Source organism: Myotis myotis, unplaced genomic scaffold (genome assembly GCF_014108235.1).
Source record: "Myotis myotis isolate mMyoMyo1 unplaced genomic scaffold, mMyoMyo1.p scaffold_m19_p_41, whole genome shotgun sequence".
Classification (NCBI taxonomy): Eukaryota; Metazoa; Chordata; class Mammalia; order Chiroptera; family Vespertilionidae; genus Myotis; species Myotis myotis.
In genome coordinates, this window is record NW_023416348.1 from 614,299 (window position 1) to 637,647 (window position 23,349).

General features: G+C 54.0%; 1 protein-coding gene and 1 non-coding gene across 6 annotated transcripts; both read right to left on the minus strand.

The window, feature by feature from the left end:
- Window positions 1-6,883: 6,883 nt before the first annotated feature.
- ZNF839 (zinc finger protein 839) lies at window positions 6,884-18,522 on the minus strand. 5 transcript variants are annotated; one of them, XM_036306413.1, is made up of 8 exons: window positions 18,252-18,522; window positions 13,712-14,557; window positions 13,206-13,370; window positions 10,633-10,725; window positions 9,873-10,022; window positions 8,553-8,669; window positions 8,297-8,415; window positions 6,884-7,569 (listed from the first exon to the last, which is right to left on the minus strand). In XM_036306413.1, the coding sequence occupies exons 1-8, from the start codon at window positions 18,444-18,446 to the stop codon at window positions 7,467-7,469; spliced, it is 1,788 nt and encodes a 595-aa protein (XP_036162306.1). In that variant the 5' UTR covers window positions 18,447-18,522; the 3' UTR covers window positions 6,884-7,466. The 5 variants fall into 5 exon arrangements, 4 of the variants coding, with proteins under 4 accessions (XP_036162306.1, XP_036162305.1, XP_036162303.1 ...); XM_036306412.1 differs by having other exon boundaries at window positions 8,553-8,742; XM_036306410.1 differs by having other exon boundaries at window positions 6,884-8,415; window positions 8,553-8,742.
- Window positions 18,523-20,927: 2,405 nt separating this feature from the next.
- Window positions 20,928-21,001, minus strand: TRNAI-AAU. Its single transcript has one exon. It is a non-coding gene; the product is annotated as a tRNA-Ile (tRNA).
- Window positions 21,002-23,349: the final 2,348 nt, after the last annotated feature.

Consider the following 23,349-nt stretch of genomic DNA (forward strand, 5'->3'; position numbering starts at 1 on the left):
CCCTCTCCCTTGCTCTCTGAAATCTGTAAAAATATATTGCCCTGGCCTGCTTGGCTCAATGTATAGAGTGTTGGCCCACAGACTGAAGGGTCCTGAGTTCGATTCTGGTCAAGGGCATGCATCTGGGTTGCAGGCTCAATCCCTGGCCCTGGTCGGGGCATGTGCAGGAGTCAACCAATCGATATGTCTCTCTCACATCTATGTTACTTTGTCTCTCCCCATCCCTTCCACTCTCTAAAAACCAGTGGAAAAATATCCTCGGGTGAGGATTAACAAAAAAATAATATTTAAAAAAATACCATAGAGACCAAGATGGCAGCATAGGTAAACACCTGAACTTGCTGCCTTGCACAACTACATCAAAACTACAATTAAAAGACAAAACATATCATCCAGAACCACGGGAAGGCTGGCTGAGGGGAAGTTCAACAACTAGAGGGAAAGAAAAAGGCATCTGGACAGGTAGGAGATGCAGAGGTGCAGAAGAGCAGAGGTCCGGAGGCGAGCGAAACGGGCTGGCAAGTCGGTACGCTGTGGTCTTTTTCAAGCGGGAGATACAAACTCCCGACTACTCTTTACTCCAGTTCCAGGCAGGACTCTGGGGACCCAGACTCCTACAGGGAGAAACTGGACTGTCTGGCATCCGGCCGGAACGTGAGGGCGGTGTTCTCTCAGAGGTGCTTGCAGCATACATTGTTCCTGCACGGTGCCGAGGGACACAGAGACCCAAGGACCTATTGGGGCAGGGCCGACGGCAACCATTGCTGTTTGCACCACCCTGTGATTCCCTGAGACCCCACCCCACCCAATTTACAATCCCACCCAAGCTCGGAGCAGAGGCTTTTGCATGTGAATGGCCTGGCATTTTGCAATCTAAAATCTAACAAACTGCAGCTGGGTCAAAGAATCCCAGAGCTTCCAAAAGAAGGCCCAAGGCTTGTCAGCAGCTTGCATTACTTCACAGCTGGGTCTCATCTGGGCACCTCCAAACCCCAAACAAAGAGGAAGAATCTGCAGATCTCTCTGTAGCTCCTGCTGGGTGGCCTCAGGCAGTGGCTGACTTTGCACCTCCTTGGAGATCCAAGAGCCAGTGTACTCAGTGTTCAGAGTGAGACCACACCAGATTACAACTCTTCACATCCATAATAGACACACTTAAGGAGCAGACTCGGTGAGCCCCAAAGCCCCACTGAAGCAAGTCCTGTCCCATAAGGGTGTCTCCAGCACAGCAGTTCTCCCATTGTATACACAGCTGGTCCTCACAGCCAATTGGCCTGGTGGTCAATTTCTCCCAGTGATACCAACAGCATTCAAGACTTAACTACAACAAGACTGTGAACACAACCCACAAAGGGGTGCACCAAGAGTGTCAACCTCAGGTAATTAGGAAGGCTGAGCCATTGGGCCCTATAGGACACCTAGCACACAAAGCCACTCTGTCAACACAAGGAAGCAGCCAAAATGCGGAGACAAAGAAATAGGTCACAAATGAAAGAAATGGAGGAAAGCAAACTACTGGATATAGAGTTCAAAACCACGGTTATAAGGTTACTCAAGAGTCTTCTAGAAACCTCCAAGAAATTTAGTGAGAACCTCACGGATATGAAAAAGGACCAATTAGAACTTAAGCATACACTGACTGAAATACAGAGATCCAACAGCAGACTAGAGGACCCCAAGAACCAAGTCAAAGATTTGAAATATGAAGATAGTATAAGGAGCCTCTGGGACAACTTCAAGTGTACCAACATCAGAATTATGGGGGTGCCAGAAGAAGAGAGAGAGCAAGATATTGAAAACCTCTTTGAAGAAATAATGACAGAAAACTTCCCCTATCTGATGAAAGAAATAGACTTACAAGTTCAGGAAGCACAGAGAACCCCAAACAAAAGGAATCCAAAGAGGACCACACCAAGACACATCATAATTAAAATGCCAAGGGCAAAAGACAGAGAACCTTAAAAGCAGCAAGAGAAAAACAGTTACCTACAAGGGAGTACCCATATGACTGTCAGCTGATTTCTCAACAGAAACCATGCAGGCCAGAAGGGAGTGGCAAGAAATATTCAAAGTGAAGAATAGCAAGAACCTACAACCAAGATTACTCTACCCAGCAAAGCTATCATTTAGAATTGAAGGTCAGATAAAGAGCTTCACAGATAAGAACAAGCTAAAGGAATTCATCACTGCCATACCAGTATTATATGAAATGCTGAAGAGTATTCTTTAAGAAGAAGAAGAAAAAGGTAAAGATAAAAATTATGAACAAAGTGACAACAAATACATATCTATCAACAAATGAATCTAAAAATCAAGTGAATAAAAAAATCTGATAAACAGAATAAACTGGTGACTATAATAGAATCAGGCATAGAAAGGGAGTGGACTGAATTCTCGGTGGGAAGAGGGCGTGGGGGGTGCGGGAAGACTGGACAAATATCGAATACCTATGGATGAGGACATTAGGGGGGGGTGGTAAGGGCATGGGATTGGGTGGGAACCGGGTGGAGGGGAGCTATGGGAAGAAAAAAGAGGAACAACTAATCTGAACAATAAAGACTGATTTAAAAAAAATACCATAGAGATAATTGCGCAAAGATGGGATCATGAAATGAAAACTTCCTACAAAAAATTTGCCTGTTTGCATACTGAGGATGCCACTGGCTGAGCGAGGTTTCTTCCACATCATTCTTCTGGCGGAAATCCTATAGTTTGGCAATATTTGCAACTGAACTTTGGAGGGGGTCGCTTCTGCCATGCTCCCAGACACAGGTCTGTGGAGCTCCGTGCTATGGGAAGTGGGCTGTAACCTCATGAAACTAAAGTTCGAGGTCCCAGGAGCAAGTGCTTCCCGGGGAAGGAAAGAAAAGTGCCCCAAAGAAACGGCTTCATACGTAACAGGGACTGTCCCAAGAGAGTCATGCCCGTGCTGTGCCGTGGCCCCGTGCTGTGCTGTGGCCTATCAGAGCATTAAAAGTGACAGTGATTAGAGGTTCCCTTGCCTCTACCTGTGCAGTATTTGCTAAAATCTAATCTCACAAAAGCAGGATGCTGTAGCCAGGCCTCTGGCAGGAATGACGTCCTGCTGCCTCGGGGCAGGTTGTGGTCCCAGCCCAGGGCCACGGGCAGGGCCCAGAAATGGGGAGTGAAGGGGACTTAGAGAATAAATGCTCTTCAGTGGAGACATACTCTTCAGTGGAGACATAGAGCAACTTCTAGGCTTTTCTAGGACATTTCATGTCCCGTGATGCCTCATCCCTGGACACCCAACTCGCCCAGAATTAATGGAAAGGATCGATACTTCCATTAACAAACAGAAGTAAAAGAGGGAAATGAGGAACACATAATCTGGAGGCATTTGCCTGGAGATCTGTCACAAAACAGAGAGGGATCAAAGGAACGGATGAGCTCTCCAGCGGTTGTTTGCTGATTCCAAAGTCATTGCACAATCCTATCTAATAAAGACAGAATATGCAAATTGACTGTAACTTTGCAACAAAGATGGTGGCGCCCACAGCCAATAAGGAGGGAATATGCAAATTGACACAAGGCGAGAGGCAGAAAGGCAGCTCTGGGCTGGAGTGAAGGCGGTGCTGGCAGCCAGGGGAAGGAAGGCTTATTCTTGCACGAATCTTCATGCATTGGGCCTCTAGCTGTAAAATAATCTACAGATCACTTCCTATTGGAAAGAGCAGTGATGTCACGAGAGAACAGTGCTCTCCTCTGCCTCCAGAAATCTGCCCAGTGGACAGTAAAGGAATAGAAAAGGACCAGCAAAACAGAGAATGGTGTTGGGAATAAAGTCATGATAAGTACCTCTGATGAAAACTAACTCCTGGGAACACAGAAACATACACAAAAGCATAAAAATAACACAACGTACTACACAGAGCTCAGCTGTGGACATTGTGTGTCATATTGAAGGAGGGCTGCTTTTACAAAAATAAGTCTTAGCCCGGCTGGTGTGGCCCCATGGTGGAGTGTCAACCTATGAACCTGGAGGTCACAGTTCAACTCCCTATCAGGGTACATGCCAAGGTTGTGGGTTCCATCACTAGTAGGAGGCAGCCGATCTATGATTCTCTTTCATCATTGATGTTTCTATTTTTCTCTCTTTTCCTCTCTCTGAAATCAATTAAAACAAAACAAAAAACAAAACAAAATTAAATTAAATTAAAAAAACCCAAAAAACAAAAGTCCTAGAAAGTTGACACTATATGCAGATATGATTTTGTTAAAAAACGAATAGCAAAAAAGAAAGAAAACTAAGCAAATGAAAAAAAACAAGGCAATAATCTCTAGGAAAAACAAAACTCTTACAAGAAAATGTTACAGTAGTGCTCAGGCTCACATGACCCATAGTTACAATTCAGTGCGCGAAGCAGACGTGAACAGTGTGTGAGGGGCACCTGTGCAGGGGGTGTGGGGGGGAAGGCACACGCGCCAGGTCCCCATGTCTCAGTGGTTTGTCCATGGCTAACATCTAACATGAGTCAGTCAAGCAGCAAGGCAGCCAGGTTCAGACACGAGGAGAAAGGGGGGCGGGTGCCTCAGCTGGGGGAACCGAGGGCTGAGGTTGGGGCCGCACTGCTCATCAAGGCCCTTCGGTAGTGCTTGACATTTATCAACTATGGCCGTGCTATTCCCTGGATGAAAACAAGGATTCATCTTAAAAATAAGGAGCCCTGCCCAGCCAGTGTTGGCTCAGTGGTTGAGCATCTATCTGTCTTTTGGACCAGGAGGTCATGGTTTATTTAATTCCTGGTCAGGGCACATGACTGGGTTGCTGGCTAGATCCTCAGTGTGGGGTGTGTAGGAGGCAGCCAATCAATTATTCTCATCATTGACGTTTCTCTCTCTCCCTCCCTTCCTCTCTGAAATCAATAAAAATATATATGGAGCTGTGGCTCAGTGGATACAGTGTCAATTCCCAGTTGAGTGCACCTACCTGGGTTGCAGGTTCAATCCTCAGTCAGGGCACATGCAGGAGGCAGCTAATGGGTGAGGAGGCAGCTAATGGGTGTGTCTCACATCGATGTGTCTCTCCTGTTCCTCCCCTCACTTCCACACTCTCTAAAAAACATCAGTGGAGCCCTGGCTGGTTTTCTCAGTGGTTAGAGTGTCAGCCTACAGACTAAAGGGTCAGGGGTTTGATTTACAGTCAAGGGCATGTACCTTGGTTGCAGGCTAATCCCCAGCCCTGGTCAGGGCATGTATAGGAAGCATCCAATGGATGAGTCTCTCTCACATCAATGTTTCTCTCTCTCTCCATCCCTTCTATTCTCTCTCTTATAAAAAAGGAAAAAAATATCCTTAGGAGAGGATCATACATACATACATACATACATACATAACATGGACCTCATCCTTGCCTGGGTGGCTCAGTTGGTGGGAGCATTGTCCCCTGCAACCAAAGGTCACCAGTTCAATGCCCGGTAAGGGCACATGCCCAGGTGGCAGGTTTGGTCCCTGGTTGGGGCGTGTGTGGGAGGCAACAGATGGATGTTTCTCTCTCACATTGAATGATGTTTCCCTCTGTCTCCCCTTCCTCCCTAAGATCAATAAAATAAGTTAAATAAATAAAAGGACCTCAACTCTCCCAGGACCCTCTTCTTCCCATTCAGCTGTCCCCAACCCAAGACTTTGGAGGTGGGATGGGGAGGGGAGGGGGGGCCTGTGCCTCAGGGCCTGCAGGGGTGCAGTGCTGACCACAGCCGGGCACCATGAGAAGTGCTGGAAACAGTCCCTCGAGGCCCACGGGCCCCTACGCAGCACTCAGGGGCATGTGTACAGTCTGTGCTCTGAGGCCTCCATGCCCACTCCTAATTTCAGCCTCTAAACTGTAAGCACGCCCTAACCGGTTTGGCTCAGTGGATAGAGCGTCGGCCTGCAGATTGAAGGGTCCCAGGTTCGATTCCGGTCACCGGCATGTACCTTGGTTGCGGGCACATCCCCAGTAGGGGGTGTGCAGGAGGCAGCTGATCGACGTTTCTCTCTCATCGATGTTTCTAGCTCTCTATCCCTCTCCCTTCCTCTCTGTAAAAAACCAATAAAATATATTTAAAAAAATAAATAAATAAACTGTAAGCACTAGGTAGACAGGAGACAGTTCCTGATGAGGAGGGAATTCCGCTCCCTCTGCCCGCGTGGTGCTGTGAGGATGAAGCAGTGTAAAAGCTGGCTCGGGTTCGGGCCCGCCAACGCTGCCCGAGGAGCGACACAGGCTCCCCGAGCAGAGGCCTGTGGCTGCTGCCAGGGCCTCCTGTGCTTTCAACTACACGGTGCAGCCAGGGCACTTTCATTCCATCGTGAAATTCACTGCCCACTTACATCCACAGTGAGGCTCATGCCCGGGTGACGTGAAGATGCACTGGGACATGCAGCAGAGCACCGTCCTGTAAGTGGAAAGTAAGTGCGTGTCTGACCCACTGCTGTGTGAGGTGCCTGACGGGCATCACAGGACGGGGGCTCCACCTTTTCCGCTCACTCACCTCCATAACACCAAGCAGAGACCCCTGCCCTCCTGCTTCCCAGCACAGTGCTGGGGAAAAGCAGCACATGGCCCTGGGGAAGGGCAGGCATTGGGGAGCAGGGAGGGCACCCAGGGACGGTGAGTGGTGCTGAGGCAGATGGACGCCCGGAGGAATTCATCACCAATACCCTGCAGCCACCACTGTGATGCGAAGGTAGAGAAAAAGGTAGGCATGGGGTGGAAAGACATCATTCTTTATAAATAAAAGGCTCCTCGGTGTCAGTATTCACATTAGAAAAATATACACGCCTTGAAATAGACCCTCTGCATAAAATCAGTCGGCTGTGTTCTGACTCCCTCTCGCCGGGAGGGCTCTGCGCCTCGGTCTCCGGAGGAAGCCCTCCCGGCGGCCCGGCTGCAGGGCAGGCCGCTCCGCTCAGGGCCGGTGGACAATGCCCGCCTCCCAGACACTACGGCGCCCGGAGGGGCCAGGACAGTCACGTGGGAAGACAACAGCTCCTGGCACCCGCTGGTGATCTCAAAGCCACGGCCTCACCCTCGGCGACGACGCTCTCCGGTTCCCTCTGGTCAGTGTGTGGCCGGGTCCGAAGGGCGACTGGTCCATGCGCGCACGGGGCCCGAGACCCACGGAGCAGACAGCGGAGGCCCGGCTGGGACACGGGCTGCAGGGACAAGACTTTCTCCGGCGGAGGGACCGCAGCCGCGTGAGCAGGGCCTCACCGGCACTCCGGGGCTCCAGCCCCGCCAGGCAGCAGGGACGCACCCCTCCCGCGGACATGCAGCCGCCGCGGAGTCCCCGCCACCCAGGTCTGAAGAGGGTCCCTGCGCACCCTCGGTGGGGCTCGCTGCGGCCGGCTCCGGGTCAGCACCCCCGGCTGGGCTGTCCGGGCTGAGCGTGAAGGCCCGGCCCACTGACATCCCACGCAAGGGGGGGCCCCACACAGGCTCCTGGCTGCTACCCCGGCAAGCGCTCTCAGCTGCTGGCCCAGCCCGTGCTGCTGTCGCCCGCAGATCTCGGTGTGGTCTGGCCTTCCTCACGCCAGGGACAGGCGGTCCCATTGACTCCAGGGGCAAACCTTACGGCGAGGGAAACAGGAAGTCACCCACGTGCTGTGTCATGGCCTGTGCGCTGCACTCATTGTCCAAACAGGCTGCCACGCGCATGTGCAGCAAAAGGAAAACATAAACTCCTGCTGCCTGGACGGGAGCTTCCCAGGACGGACGGACGGACGGAGCCACGGGAGGAAGTGCAGCCCCGTGGGCAGGGAAGCTGGGTCCCGCGGGTCAGAGTTTTCCCTGTTCTCATGAATAAACCTGCCCCGCCCCCCTGCAGGATTAAGCAATGAGTTAGGAATGGAGAGGCCTCTTTAAATCAGACCGCACCAGCGGGCGGCCCTGCGAAGCTGGCTTGTAAGAGAGTTTCCCATGGTTCTCAAAATGCCCAGGTTCAAGGTGCCCAACTAGGGCAGGACTGAAAGCCAGAATACGTCATGTTTGCAAGTGCTACATCTCGGCGGGCACTCGGAGCCCAGTCTCCGGAAAGCCTAGCCAGACTCGGGGGAGCCCTGGGCCCCTCCTGGCACATCACCCACCACCACATGGCGGCTCTTCATTTCAACACGGGACCCAAGAAAACCTCCAAGACCTCGAGATTCCTGGGGACGCATATGAGCGACAGAACATGGGGAAGCCGAGATAAAGCTCTTGAGAAACCGGAGGGCAGGGCTCTCTTAAATGTGGCCATAGGGGCTCCGGCTGAAAAGCAGGCCCTTGAGTCACAGCCGTAACCACACAGCGTCTCACCCTTGCTGGCCGCCCGGGGACGTCCTCTGGCCGCCACTGCAGGCGGAAGCCTCGGGGGGCTCCTGGGGCAGAGCTGCCCTTCTGGGCCTTTTCGCTGAAGTCAGTGTCTCCCCTGCGGTCTAGGGAGAGCAGCCAGTCAGCGGAAGGAAGGTGCAGGCGGCCGGTACCTCCCCTCCTGGAGCGGCGCTGAGAGTGAAGGCAAACCCAGCCGTCCCCACGCACGCCAGGCAGGCCCGGCCCCGCCCCGCCGGCCCACCTCGTTCTCCCTCTTCGGCGGGCTGGCCTCCCGGCCACGGCACGCGTGTCGGATGCCGTCGGTGTGTGTTTCCTCCTTGCGCAGGAATTCCTCCGTGATTCCCAAGGACTCGGCCACCTGAGGAGCACAGGTGAAGGACTGAAAGCCTGCCTCTGAGTCTGCGAAGTCCCTCTGTACAGCGAGGCGCCGTCTGCACAGGGAAAGTGAAGGTCAGTGTGAGGTGGAAGAGCCAGTGGTGAAAGCCGCTCCCAGAGCCAGAGCCGCTGGGTTAGCAGGTCAGGAGACACCAGCAAGGTTTTTAATAAAATTTAAAACACTCTCTTTCGTGTCACCACAAGCTTAATAACGTTAGTCTGCTGCCACGGCCGCTGTCTCGCCCACTGTGCCTCCTTTTCTGAATTCTCCCTGGTACTTCAGAAAAAGAATCCTGCCTATTCCAGAACCACGTCTCCTTTCCCAGTCGGTGGACGGGACGTGGATTTGGGAGGCTGGGAGCCCCGGCTGGCCCTGGCAGCTGCCCATGTGGGACCACAGCCGCTGGAGGGGTGGGGGGATGACGCCAGGTTCCACGTGGAGCAGCAGGTGTGAAGGTCGTCGTGGACATCGGTCGGCATTTACGCACGGACCGTGGAGAGAACACCAAGAGCATGCGGGGGCAGCAGGGAAGCAAGGGCAGATCAAGGTCAGAGGAGAGGCCAGGGGCCGGCGAGTTTAGCATCCAGCGACCTGACAGTGTCCCCTGGCTAACAGTGTGGGACTTTGCGGGCCAGAGAACTGCTCCGGGACATGGCAGTGGGATGAGGCGATTCTCCCTGACCACGTGGCACACGTCCTCGCAGCAAAGGCTTGTATCCAAAAGAAACCAAACCAGGGCTTTTTCAAAAACATTTCTATCAGAAATAAACAAGCAAAAAACACACACAAAAAAGAAGGAAAAAACAAAACAAAAAACCGCATTTCTGTCAAGGACCCAAGATTGCTAAAGGCAATTTGATGACAATGACATTGAAATGAGAAATTTGTCAAAACAACCACAAGCAAGACCGTTGGGCTGTGTGTAACCCAAAAATCTACATAATGAAGGACCCTATTAACCGTGGCAGTGACTCCGACTCCGATCAGCGGGAGGAGAATCGTGATGGTGTGGACTTCCTGGAGCTTATCTGCATTTCCGAGTTCCCTGAAGACAGCATTTATCGCCTTCACGTGAAAAGAAAGAGTGACAGCGCGGCCGACAGTGCCCACGTCACCACGGAAATGCACGTTCTCCTGCAGAACCGCTCATCCTCCGAGCAGAGCGCTTCCCAGCGGGACCCTTACCTCTGGATCCTTTATTTCCAGGGGCTCCTGAGATCGTGGGCTGGGGCCACGGAGGTAATCCTGACACATTTTTTTAACCATCTGATGCAACTCTTCAAACTCCTTGTACACGGCTGGGAACAAAGGCTGTGCTAGATGACCTTTCTCAACCTTAATGAAGATAAAAATGAAGACGTTGACACCGGAGGCAATGAGAGGGAAAATACAGAAGGACGCGTCGAGGGAAGGAGACGGGTTCCTCAGCCCTCGTCGAGGCCTGTCCCCGGCAGGCGTTCCCTTCACTGCCCAGGGAGAGCCTGTGTGCCCAGCACTGCGCCCGCAGGGCTGCACGAGTGGGCCTGGAGCAAAGGGGACATAGAAAGGCCTGCGGGGGGCCTCCTCTCCCTGGCAGCTGCTGGGAGGTGTGCGGTGTGGGTGCAGGAGCCCAGGCGCGGCATCAGAGTGGGCTCACCAGGGCCCAGAGCCCGCTTGGAGGTACCCAGCGTGGGGGAGTCCAGAGTGGAGGAAGCCAGGGAGGGAGGGTGGGTAGGTGGGTAGGTGGGTGCTGGGGCCGTGTGCTGCCAGGGTTTGCCGCTACCCCCTCGGTGCCTCCCACAGAAGCTAAAGCTGCCCGGGGAGACCAGGGCCTCCGGCAGCACCAGCAGCCTCACCAGCTCCGTCCAGAGGGAAAGGACTGCAGAAGGCCTGGCTCCTAACCTAACGTGAAGGACACCTTTCTAAATGGCCCTGGTCATCCCCTGGACCGTGCAGGAACACTCGCCTTCGTCAGCAGAAATTCATACACGGTCACGGCCTGGGCCAGCCGGGGCAGAGCCAACTCCACGAGGTCCTCGAGCCCACAGTGCTGCAGAACCTACCAGAAGAGAGCGACTGACATCTTTGAAAGCCCACAGAGCCTCCCATCAGCCAACAAGCTGCTGCAACAAAGAACATAAAAGGCAGAAAGGTCCCTCAAATCTCAGTGATGAAGCACTCTACACCACGAACACTCTGCTTTGTTAACTCTCGCTTGTTCCCCATGAACAAAATCCTGAGATCCACCTGGATTCAGAGCCTGACTCCCCGACAGCCCTGAGCACGGAGTGGATACGAGTTCTGGATAACGACATGGCGACGGGGAGACGCGCTCCCTTCTCTCCAGGGCTCCAGGCTCACCAGCCTGAGAAGAACAGGCACAGAAATCCCAAGGCAGCCAGTCAGGGCCCCACCAAAGCACAGGTGGGAGAGGAAGAGGACCAGGTGACAGGCAGGCAGGGCGGGGGGGGGGGGGGGTATCTGGGCGGCAGCAGGGAGGGTGCAGTCCCCAGGGCTGAGTGACCGCTGGAAGAGGAGGGGTGCGTGAGGGGAAAGGAGAGCCATGGGTGCTCTGGGTGCCCGGCTGAGCTCTGGGCAGACCTGGCAAGGTGGGTGGGAAAGGAACCAGCTGTGGGACGTTTGGAATCGAGGCTGAAGCGCCAGAGAGGCCTGAACAGGAGGAACAGATGTGAGAGCCAGCAGGGGAGCGCGGGTCGAGACACAGGGGGATGGACGAGGGCAGCCAGGGCAGCAATAGGGTGGCGGAAGCGGAGAGCCCTAGAGACAGGAAGGCCCCGAGGCTCAGGGAGGACATGGGCTCAGGGAGGTTGAGGAGCCATCAGCGGAGCCAGTGGCTCAGGAAAGTCACAAAAGCAAAAGGAAGACCTTTCTCTGCGGGACCGGGTGTTTAACTACGACTAAGCCCTTTGATGACAATGACATTGTACACGGCTGGGAACAGAGGCCGTCCAAAGCCCTTTGTCACTGCAAAGCCCATAGAGCAATGACCAGCGGGTTTCCAGGACTCGGGAGGTGTGGGTGGAGGGAAAGTGGGCATCGTCTCGCCACACCTGGCCAACAGCAGCCAGGCACCTCCTCCTTCTCTGGCAACTGTCCCAGGCCGTTGTGGCTGTCATCGTTCCCCAAGTGGGGTGTCTCTCGCGCACACTGTCCCCCCCACACCCAGGACAGGCCTGGTCCGTGCAGGCAGCAGCGTGTGCTCTAGCGCCCGGTTCGGACGGCCTCTCTGCGAGTCAGGGTGCGGTCAGCAGTCCTCACGTCCCGTGCCACCTCGCTAACGTGAAGGACCACCGTGTTCGAGTCCCCGTCACACGGAGCAGACAGGCCGTGCGTGGACACCAAACACCCTAGATCCAGGTTCCAGACCTGCCACCCCAGGGGACCTGTGCGCGGTGCAGCCTCTGCAGTCTCAGCTCCTCACTGTTAAGCGAGGTAACCACCGTCAGGGACGGTGAGGGGAGCGCACCACGAACTCCGCACGGGCCAGGGCCGCGGCTGGGCTGTGCAGAGGGCCTAACCCGGTGGTGGAGGCTAATTGATGCTAACGAGTGAGTCAAGCCAAGGACTACCTCACCTCCTACTCCTGGACACGTCACCCGGATTAATGAACAAGCCCCCACCCCCACCCCCACAAGCCAGTTCACGAGGGCTCGCATTTCCCGCTAGAACTGTAACCTCACGGAGCTCTCTAGGAAGCCACTTCCTGTGAAACCACTTCCTCCCCTGCGTGTGGAGCCGGTGTCTCGCTGACTGGCCTCGCGCTCTCTTGCTGGCTCTCACTTCCCTTAAGACATCCATCCATCCGCCGTGACCAGGCAAATACATGTATCCTGGCCAAAGGCAACTTGAGTGAGTCCCACTTTTCCCAGTTAGTCCAGCTAGATTCAGTGCACTGCCCTGGCTGGTGTGGCTCAGTGGACAGAGCGTCGGCCTGCGGACTGAAGGCTCCCAGGTTTGATTCTGGTCAGGGCACATGCCCGGGTTGCGGGCTCCATCCCCAGTGTGGGGTGTGCAGGAAGCAGCCGATCAATGATTCTCTCTCATCATTGATGTTTCTACCTCTCCCTCTCCCTTCCTCTCTGAAATCAATAAAAATATTTTTTAAAAAGAAGATAAATAAATAAATAAGTTCCATACACCTTCTTTCCGGGCTGGGTTGGAGATTCCCGGACTCAAAACCTGAAACATGCTTTTATATCTTGCAACTTATGACAGTAACAACCGCAAAAACTACTTCTGTTGTTTTCTGAATGGCTTCCATGAAAACACGGGTTATAATTTTCCAAAATGTGTAAAGGCAAGCAGCCCTTGCTGTAGGTAAGACCCTCTGGTCCGTTCAGACAGGTAAACCTGAATGGTTCTAGGTGAACAGCCTGGAATTAACTGCGGGCTTCAGCCAAGTGCACTCCAGGTGAACTGCCTACCGATCTCGGTACTTTACGTTCCAATTCAGGAGCCTAATAGCGAACGGCCACATTCCACGCCAAACAGGTCTCACCCCGTGTGAGAGCGACGTACCTCCTGGAGCCCGGCTCTGCTCCTGGCAGCTCGGCTCTGGCCCGCGGGGGCCGGGGCGTAGCCCCTTTCAGGTCCGGGGTGTCTCTCTGATTCCCAAAGGGCTGAGTAACGTCCATCTGCTGGTTCCGTCACCAGCGCCGCTTCCCCTTCCATAGGCTGACCGTTCTAGAGGGTGTTGGGAGGGGCAACAAGGGGAGAGGAGGCGCCCAGGTGTCACTGCCGATGTCCAAGGAGGCACCGTGGGCCGCCGCCCCCAATCCCGACCTTTCCCAAGACGCGCTGTCAGCTGGAGTGCGCTGCACGCAGCCCGATGACCACGCCGAGGACCGGGCTGTGCCGGACAGACACCTCCCTTCCCCGGCAGCAGGCCCACAAGGTGGGTCTCAGATCTCCCAACAAGAGGACTTGGTTCTGCTTGAGCCTCTGCCTGAACCCCTCGAACACCATGAAGGCTACTTTAAGGGTGACGGCAGCAACAGGACACTGCCACCAGACAGAAAGCTCACCTGCGGGCCACCCCGAGCTGACGGGGCCCCTTCCGCACTCAGAGGAGCTGGTGTGGACGATCCCGGGGGCGTGGGGCCCTCCGCACAGCCCCGGGCCATGCTCCCCTTGGCTTCCTCAGACAGCAACGGCTCCGGCTGGGGCTGGCCATGGCCCGGCTGGAGTTTAAAGTGCCGGGCCAGTCCCCCCTTCCCTATGTACGACTTCCCACACGTCTGACACCTGAAGGCTCTGGGCCTCAGGGAGCTGCTCGGCAAGTCAAAGAGCGCCTGCTTGTCCCGCTGCTCCTCCTCCTCTTCCACACTCAGCTCTGAATAATCGTCCGAGTCGGACGGGTGGCTGTCGGCCAAATCCTCCATCCGTATGAATTTATAATCTTTGGCTTTATACCTGGGAGGTCGAGATATCCGCCCAGAACGTGTTTTCACTTTGAAAGGTTTTTTTAGTTTCTCAGTGTGTTTTGTATGCAAGTTGGAAATAAATAAATTTGCTGAACTGGATGAAACAGATGTTACTGCTGGCTGGCCGGAGGTTGACTGAGGGGCCGACGTGGCGCCGAGTCCATTTGGCGCCTGGGGGGCCACAAGTCTCACCGCAGGGACCGGCCGGAGGGCGGGCAGTGGCCTCTGGAGCAGCACCTGGACAGGAGGCTGCGGCCGGGCGCTCAGGAGGGGCTGTGCCCTGGGCAGCCGAGGGCTGGCGACGCTGAGCCCCAACACGCGGCAGTGCCTCCCGGGCGGCTGGCTCGGCCGGGCTGTCCTGGGATGGACGGTGGCCAGCTGGGGCTTCGGCCCTTCCTGACCTTTCGTTTCTCCAGACGTTACCGTGACACAGATGGTTTCCAGTTGCTTTAAAAAGAAAAGAAGCATTTAGCTTATCAATGTTTCTGCAATTTTGCTCTCATCTTAAATCCACCATGGACATTTTTTCTACATTATAAAATGCACCCCGGCCGCCGTGGCCGAGTTGTTGGGCGTCGTCCCGTGCACCGAAAGGCTGCCGGTTCAATTCCCGGTCAGGGTGCACGCCAGGTGCTGGGCTCAATCCCTGGTCGGGGGTGTGCAAGCAGCAACCAATCAATGTCTTAGTCTCACATTGATGTTTCTCTTTCTCTTTCCCTCCCTCTCTCTCTAATTATCAATAAAAAATCTTCAAAAAAATAAAATTATGCCCGACCAGCATGGCTCAGTTGTTGAGCGGTAACTTATAAACCAGGAGGTCACGGTTCAATTCCCGGTCAGGGCACATGCCCAGGTTGCGGGCTCCATTCCCAGGTTGCAGGCCCCATTCCCAGGGTGGGGCAGGAGGCAGCCAATCAATGATTCTCTCTAGTCATTGCCGTTTCGATCTCTCTCCCTTTTCCTTCCTCTCTGAAATCAATAAAAATGTATGAAAAAATAAAATTATAAAATGCATCTCAAAAATCTATGTAATAAAAAAAAAGTCTATGTAATATAGGGTGTCCCAAAAAACGTATACACACACTTTGAATAATTATAAAAGCAGTGCTTATTCAAATACATTTCATTCTTTTTTTTTTTTTTTTTAAATATATTTTATTGATTTTTTACAGAGAGGAAGAGAGAGGGACGGAAAGTTAGAAACATTGATGAGAGAGAAACATTGATCAGCTGCTTCCTGCACACTCCCCAATGGGGATGTGCCTGCAACCAAGGTACATGCCCTTGACCGGAATCGAACCTGGGACCTTTCAGTCCGCAGGCCGACGCTCTATCCACCGAGCCAAACCGGTTCTGGCAACATTTCATTCTTGAAATGGAGCCGTCACCTGTTAAAGTGTGTAGTTTTGGGGACAGCCTGCATAGCTGTACCGTTTATAGTGATGTTTCTGAACCTTTCTCACCAAGTGATACATTTTGTCACATCCACAGGTTAGTGTGGAAGCATTTGCACACTAAGAAATAGAAGTGTGTGCGCCAAACCCTATTGTTTTAGAACGACCACAGCACAAACATGGCCTCAATTTTTGATCTGCTATGGCCACTGGTTTCCCATGTGGGTGTCACATTCGTTTCATTGAGCAGACTTTCTGAGTCCCTCTGGGCGCCAGCGTAGACATCGGCAAAGCCCTGCCTCCCCAGAGGAGGCGGGTAGTTAGTCCCCTGCCTGCCCCAGTCGCCTGCAGACGAGCTGAGCGGGACCTCCTGCCCTGAAATCTGTACTTTCAACAGCTCCACTGCTGGTTCTGAAGGCAGAGAGGTTCCCTAAGGAATGCAGACAGGAAAGCAATGCCACCCGCCACCGTGGGGCAACAGGGGCAGTGACTCCCAGGAGTGGGTGGCTTCCCGAATGACCTCTGGGGTGGGGGGTGGGGGCCGGGGCCCTGGAGGCTGAGTAGAATTTTTCCAGGTGGGAAGGTATTCCAGGTGTAAGAAAAACAGGGCGCGGCTATTAGAGGAAGCTAGCAGTGTTTCCGCGGGGCAGGAACGGGAGGGACGGGAACAGCCTGACCCGTGGGTGTGTGTCCACTGGGGCTGTGCCTTCCGATCCGCACACCCCACAGAGAACCCCCTTCTCTAAATGCACCCCCCGCATGCGCTCCTCTTCCGCACGTTCAACGGCACCCCCTCCCAATCTAGTGCGGACACCACCTCTTCCACAACCGCTTCTGACCCCTCAGCCAGAAGCCTCTTTCTCTAATGCATTTAGCCCTTCCCCTGTGCCTACAGCTTTCTTTTCTTTAAATATGTTTTTATTGCTTTTAGAGAGAGAGGGGGAGGGAGAAGGATAGAGAGAGAAACATGTGCCCTGGCCGGGAATCGATCCAGTGACCTCTTGGTTCATGGGTTGATGCTCAGCCACTGAGCATCACCGGCAGTGTCCTCTAGCTCTCCGACTGTGATCAGAAGTTTGAGTCCCGTTTTACCTCCCTGGTTAGATTATTGCCTCCTTAGGGGCCAGGGGCACATCTTGTTTGCCTCTGTGGCCTCCGTGGCGCAGCTGGTCCAAGAGTACTCGCTGAACAGGCCACACAATTCCATTATTGTGATTCCAGGTAGAATTTATATCCTCCCTTGAAATATTAATGTTTATTGCATATAACATTATTATATTTAAAATAATTTTTCTTGAAATATTAAAAAATATTTTTTAAAAACCACACACACACACACAGAATTTATATCCTTCCAATTAGAGGAGCTACAGAACACAATCGCGCCTCCTAACTGTAGTTTGCTTTCATGTGGTGGAAAATGTCATTTTCGGACTCTTTCCTAAGTTGTCACACCAAACCCAAAAGGCTGTGGCCACATTCCACAGGCCCTGGAGGGCAGCCACACGCGGGGGACCCTGGGCACAGGCACCTAACCTCTCTGAGCCTGTTGCTGGCCTGCAAACGCTGATACAAACCCTTGTGCGCGGCTGCTGAGAGCCCCTCTGTGCGCAGCACGGGGCCGGCGGGGAGCGGTGTGTGCAGGCGACAGCCACCCTCACCCTCTGGCTGCTCAGACGTGCTGTGTCCAGAGCATGCAGGAGGAAGCAGTTTGGGCAGAATCGTACTTGTCTTCTCCAACTTTAGCTAGACAACTCTCCAGGGTCGATGCGGAAGTGGGTACAGCTCCAAGAAGCCGAAATCACCGGGTGCGGGGAGGGGACCTCGACCATGAGGACTGTCCATTCTGTCCTCTGCCCACCTGGAGGAAGAAGCGCCTGGGGAAGCTGGGATGAGGGGCGGCTGTCATTCACGGCCCAGTGCTGAAAGGGGACCTGGGCTTCAGGGGCTACAAGACCCTGTTTCATTCCCCACCTCCCTACTAACCAAGAGCCTGGCACCCTGGAAAGGATGCCACTGGGAAAGGAGGTTTTGTGGTATATTTTTTGCATATTTCATGCATGAAGGGTATGGCAGGCGCTGTGCTGAGCACTGAGTTACAAATCCAGGCGCTACTACTGCAGGGCGCCAAGTCCGCACCCGCCACCACCACGCACTTAACTCTGCGGCGAGAGGTTGAGTATCGACCTAGGAGCCTGGAGGTCACGGTTCCAGCCCCAGAAAGGGGGGCGGGGGGGCGTGCAGGAGGCAGCCGATCAATGATTCTCTCTCATTACTGATGCTTCTATCTCTCCCCCGCCTCTGCCTTCCTCTCCGAAATCAATAAAAAAATATACTTTTTAACAAAAAATGTACTTAATTCTGTCCTGAGTCTCAGCAGCTGCCACCGGAAAAGTTCTCGGCGTTGGCTCCTGGGAATCCATCCGGGTCTCTCGCTGCCGCGGCCCCTGCGGCTCCCGGCACCTGCCCGGGAGCGCCCGCCGGGTGTCCTGGTGACGCTCGTCCGCGGAAGTGCCCGTAAGTGCGCAGTGAACCGCGAGGCCTGCGGCGGCGCTGGCGGCCGGGCGGCAGGAGGGCCCGGCGCGGGCGAGGCTCCCGGCCAGGCGCGTCGGGAGCTGCAAACCCCGGCGGAGACGGCGGGGGGTGGGGGCGAGCCGTCCCCGGGAGGCCAGTGCGGGGACCCTGAGTCTGGCCAGGCGGACGTGGCCTCCCCGGCCCCGTTCCCCACGTCCCTCCCGGCGCCTCACCTGGGGCGGCAGCGGGCGCGGCGGGCGCGCGAGCTGGGCGCGGGGACCCGACTGCGGGGCGGCCCGCGGGACGGAGGGCGGCGGCTGCGCCTGGGCCACCTGCTCCAGGACCTGCCGCAGCTGATCGGGGCCCAGCGGGGCCAGGCGCGCGGCGCTGCCGCTCCGGCCCGGGGCCCCGGGCTCGGAGCCCGCCATGGCGTCCGACGCGGGGACTCGAACCGGGGTCGTCGGGCGACGGCGGCTCAGATTCGCCTCACGGGAAAGGAGCGGCTACGAGTGCCGGGCGGGCCCAGAAGCCTCGGAAGGCGACCGCGAAGGGATACGTCGGTGGGCGGGGCGTAGGGTGGCCCCGCCCCCTCACACGACAGAACCAGCCGGCCACGCCTGTCTGTCAAGGACTGACCTCACCTTCAGGGGTCATGTCCGGCAGCTTTTGAAACCTGTCGGGCAAGAAAAAAGTTTCCTCTTCCCATTTTGGTTCGGCTTTTGAGGGCCTGCAAATTAAACTGACAAAAGACAAGTTAATTAGAAAAAAGACAAAATGCAACCATGTTTTTATTCATGTACCTGCCAGAATTCACAGGAAAATAAAAGTGACTCAAAGAGGCAGTTAGAGTGTGGGCTGTACACTCTTACCAGAGGAAGGAGGGAGAGGGGCGCCCGGGGAAACGGGGCTGTTGGGAAGGTGAATAGGCCCTTCCCTGCAGTAGGTGGGGCGATGATAGCTTGTGAAATGCGTTTAGGTGTCCTGAGTTAGTCTTTCCTGATTGCTCCCAGGGAAGGCGATTTATGACAGTCGCATTCTTCTGCGTTCTTTTTGGAAGGCTCTGCTTTTTTAGGCAGAAAAGACTGCTCAGGAATTCAAATGCCTTTTGCTCAAAATGTTTTTTATGTCACAGAGGCATATTCTGGACCCCTTCAGGCCTCGTTCAGGAAAGTGTGCGCTCTGAGGGCAGCAGTCTCAGCTGCCTCCTCTGTGTGTCCCTGCATCTAGCAAGGAGCCTGACACAGACATCCAAGATGCGACATGCAGCTCATGGGCCGGAGTCCATGCCTGGTGTCCGCAGCCCCAGATTCTTCTAACTGACCCCCCTAGGCCAGGCCCTCTTCTGGTTACAGATGTTCTCACTGAAGGTTTTATTTTAAAATATATTTTTATTTATTTCAGAGAGGAAGGGAGGGGGAGAGAGAGAAACATCAGAGATGAAAGAGAATCATTGATTGGCTGCCTCCTGGATGCCCCTTGAGCTCACAGCCCCAGCATCTGCCATTGACCTGAATCCAACCGGAACCCTTCAGTCCGACCCTCTACCCGCTGAGCCAAGCCAGCTACCGCCTCACTGGAGATTTTTCAAAGATGTCTGGAACCCTTGCTCTGGACCCTGATATAAAAGGACATTGGCTGCTCTAACCAGTTTGGCTCAGTGGATAGAGCATTGGCCTGCGGACTAAAAGGCCCCAGGTTCGATTCCAGTCAAGGGCATGTACCTTGGTTGCAGGCACATCCCCAGTAGGGAGTGTGCAGGAGGCAGCTGATCAATGTTTTGCTCTCATCCATGTTTCTAACTTTATCCCTCCCCCATCCTTTCTGTAAAAAATCAATAAAATATATATATATATTTTTTAAAAGGATATTGACCTTAAAAGCTGGTGGGCCAGTGTTGCTCAATGGTTGAGCATCGATTGACCTATGAACCAGGAGGTCATGGTTCAATTCTCAGTCTGGGCACATTCCCTGGTTGCAGGCTTAATCTCCAGTAGGGGGAGTTCAGGAGGCAGCAGAGCAATGATTTTCTCTCATCGTTGATGTTTCTATCTCTCTCTGCCTCTCAACTTCCTCTCTGAAATCAATAAAAATATGTTTTGGGGTGTCTTGTGTTTTGTTTTGTTTTGTTTTTTAAAGATGGCTTTTGCTGATCTAAACACTCCTGACTACACACCTGCAGACTTAAGCCATGAGTGAGAAATAAATTCCGTTGCCATCTGGCTGCAAACTGCAGAACCAAGAGGGAGTAATGTGAAGCCTAAGAGCTCTCTGAAAAAGCAAAAAAGTGGCAAGAAGCCCTGGGCCTGGAGGCTCAGCTGGCTGGATCGTCGTCCCGATACCTCCAGGTCGATTCCCAGGTCAGGGCACATGTAAGCTCTCTAACAATCACTAACAACATGAAAGACAGGCTTCCACACCAGACCGCCTCCTAAAAACACGGCCGTCGGGTCTGGTCACTGTCTCCAGAGCGGCTGGCATTTGCGTCTTTCGCTTTCTGTGCGGGACGCGCCCCAGGCTCTCTCCATAAACATCCGTGGAATGAATGAATTACAAGCCGGGATTTCAACTCTAAGAACTCCGGGAAACTGGGGTCTCCACCCAGGGCCCTGGAAGCTCTGCATGGGGAAGCCACTGTCGGTAGGCTCTGAGAGCGTCCTAAGAAAGACCCTCAGGGTGGCCGCGGGGTGCGGCGCCCGGGGACTCCGGGGGACAGGCACTGGCAGCCGTGCGCGGGATCCTGCTCTCCCTCCCAATGGCCGCTGCGACAGGTTTGAGGCGGAGTCCGGAATGATCGCGCGACTGTCTCCTGTTTGCACCCGGTTTACGGATCTCAAAAGCCGTATTTGAAAAGCATATTTTTAAATATGCTGTAAAAGAATTGGCAAGTGGATTTTGCTAAAAGAGCACTCTGGCCCGTACGGGGATCGAACCCGCGACCTTGGCGTTATTAGCACCACGCTCTAACCAACTGAGCTAACCGGCCAGCTAGGGTCTGGGCTTCGCCACGATGCCTATGAGGGTTCTACGCCTGCGCTCGCCGCCAGCGGGCCCAGCGCCCCGGGGCGACTCCGGGATGCCGGCTCCTTCCCGCGGCGCCTGACGTCATTCCTTCGGGCGAGGAAAAACTTGAGGCCCTGGGGCTTCCCGGAGAAGGTAGGCGGCCTCTTGGAGCGAATGGGAGTTTTTCACGGGGAAAATGCAAAGGGCCTCCGCTCCGGAGAAAGGTTTTCAGATACCGCAGCTCAATGCTGACTTCATCTCGGAGAATCCTTGCCGCTTGGAAACTTCCTCTACCCAGAGCTTTCGCTTTGGCTAAATAAAGCTTAGAAAATAACAGAAAACCCGAGAAATGACGAAAGAACCACCGAATTTCCCACCGCCCATCACAACCACGCTGGGATCTTGGCATTCTTCCTGCCATTGTTTTTTAATTTTCAGACATATTCAGGGTGTCCCCCCAAAATGTATACGCACTTTAACAGCTCATAGGTCAATGGATGTTTCTTTCTTTTCAGATTTAACCCACAGGAATATATCATTATTCAAAGTGTGTATACATTTTTGGGACACCCTGTATCTATATCTATATATCTACATCTTTCTCTATCTCTATCTCTATCTCGATATATCTATATCTGTATCTGTACCTATATCTATATCTATAATTCAATCTAACCTTGCTTAAGATACCATTTTAATCTTGCATTTTTTACTTAGTATTCTATCATAAGTCTATCCCTAATAATTGCAAATACCATTTTAAACGGTTCCTCCATGTCTGCTCCCCCTTTTATCTGGAAAATGTCTTCATTCACCCTCTGACTAAGTAGCACATGAATAAATCCTGGACTAGCTGCTGGGTGGGCAACTGACAATATTCACTCCAAAGGGCCAGGGTCTGCATGCAGTGAAATAAAGCAGAGAGAAAGTGTTGGGAAGACAACAGTCAAACGTGTCGGTTCCCCAAACGCGGATGTCCCAGGGGCCACTGGCGCTCTGAGGGGTCCCTCCTCTGGTCTGGATGCTCAAAAAACTGCTCCCAAGCCCAAGTTTCATCAGGGTTCTCTGTTGCGAGCAGGAAATCCAAGTCTCGCTCATCTCGCAGAACAGATTTAGTTGAAAGGATGTTAGGCAGGGCACCAGGAAGGTTAGAGACCCAGGCGTAGACAAAGGACCACTCAGTCAAAAATAGTCACTAAGCCTGAGAGTGCCCTGAACCCGCTCCACCAGCCGTGAGTAAAATACATGCCCAGTCCCCTGGGCGTTAGCAGTGGCAGGGGACAGAGCGAGTGGCGTGCTCGGGCTGTGCTCAGTGCCCCGTAAAGAAAGCCTCCTGGTCATGGAGGGCTGGGCCGGCTCCTGAGACGGGGACCTTTGACCGTGTTCTGAAGGGCAGCAGTGGGTAGGTGTAGACCAAAGCTGGTAGAGCCTGTGGGCAGAGGGAATTGCTGGTGATGGCAGGCATCCTCTCCATTGCTTACACCTGAGTGCCCGGAGCTTGGCACAGTCTGCAACAGTACGTGTTGAGGATCAGGAGGCAGATGGATGAATGATATCATTTAAAAAGCTTATCTTTTAAAACATAGTCATTTCACTGTTCAAACTCTCCACTTCTGGCCAGGCCCTGATAGGATGGCCAGATTTTGCAAATAATTTCATATAAGTACATGTTATGCAATATTCGGGACGAACTTATACTAAATTGGTAGTTGTGTATCTGAAGTTCAACTTTAACTGGAAGTTCTGTGCTTTCTCTGGCAACCCTACACCAGAGGAGCAGCCTTTGGAAAGAACCCCTCTAAGAGGGCGGTGCCCTGCATGGTCTGGGGGAAGGGGACAGAAGGGATGAGAGGAGGAGCACAGAGGCTTTGGTGGGGGAGGAGCGGGAACGGTGTGCTGAGCATTGTGGGGTGGAGGTGTCTTTGGGACCTCCAAGCTGGCAACAGATCTCGGGGTTCCCAGGAGAGGCCTGGGCTAGTGGTGCTGGGAGCCTTCTGGGAAGATGGCAGTGAAAGCTGTGGGTACGACCAGCTTGTCTGCGGCTGGAGGGGGGTGAGAGCGGGTGGGGTGCACCCCGCGGTGAGTCACACGGAACACATAGTCCCCAGAAGGACGGGTGTAGCTAGTGTGGAGGCTGAGGGAGGGAGGTTCACAAAGGTAGGTCAGCGGGGTGGATGCCAGAGGTGCCAGGGGCCTGAGAAGGTGTGGGAGGCAGGCAGACCAGTTGGCCAGGCCCTGCCAAGACCCAGGGACAGGGGTGTCGGGGGGACCTGGGATGAGAACAGTCAGCTAAGAGGGGCAGGCACATCCCAGATCCATTCCAGACCCAGG

Excerpts from the sequence above, each read along its gene's own strand:
- ZNF839 (XM_036306410.1), bottom strand. The coding sequence starts at position 18,446 with ATGGCGGGCTCCGAGCCCGGGGCCCCGGGCCGGAGCGGCAGCGCCGCG. Across the intron at positions 13,371-13,711 it reads CAGCTCGGGGTGGCCCGCAG|AACGGTCAGCCTATGGAAGG; the intron begins GTGAGCTTTCTG and ends AACACCCTCTAG. Across the intron at positions 10,023-10,632 it reads ATGAATTTCTGCTGACGAAG|GTTGAGAAAGGTCATCTAGC; the intron begins GCGAGTGTTCCT and ends ATCTTCATTAAG.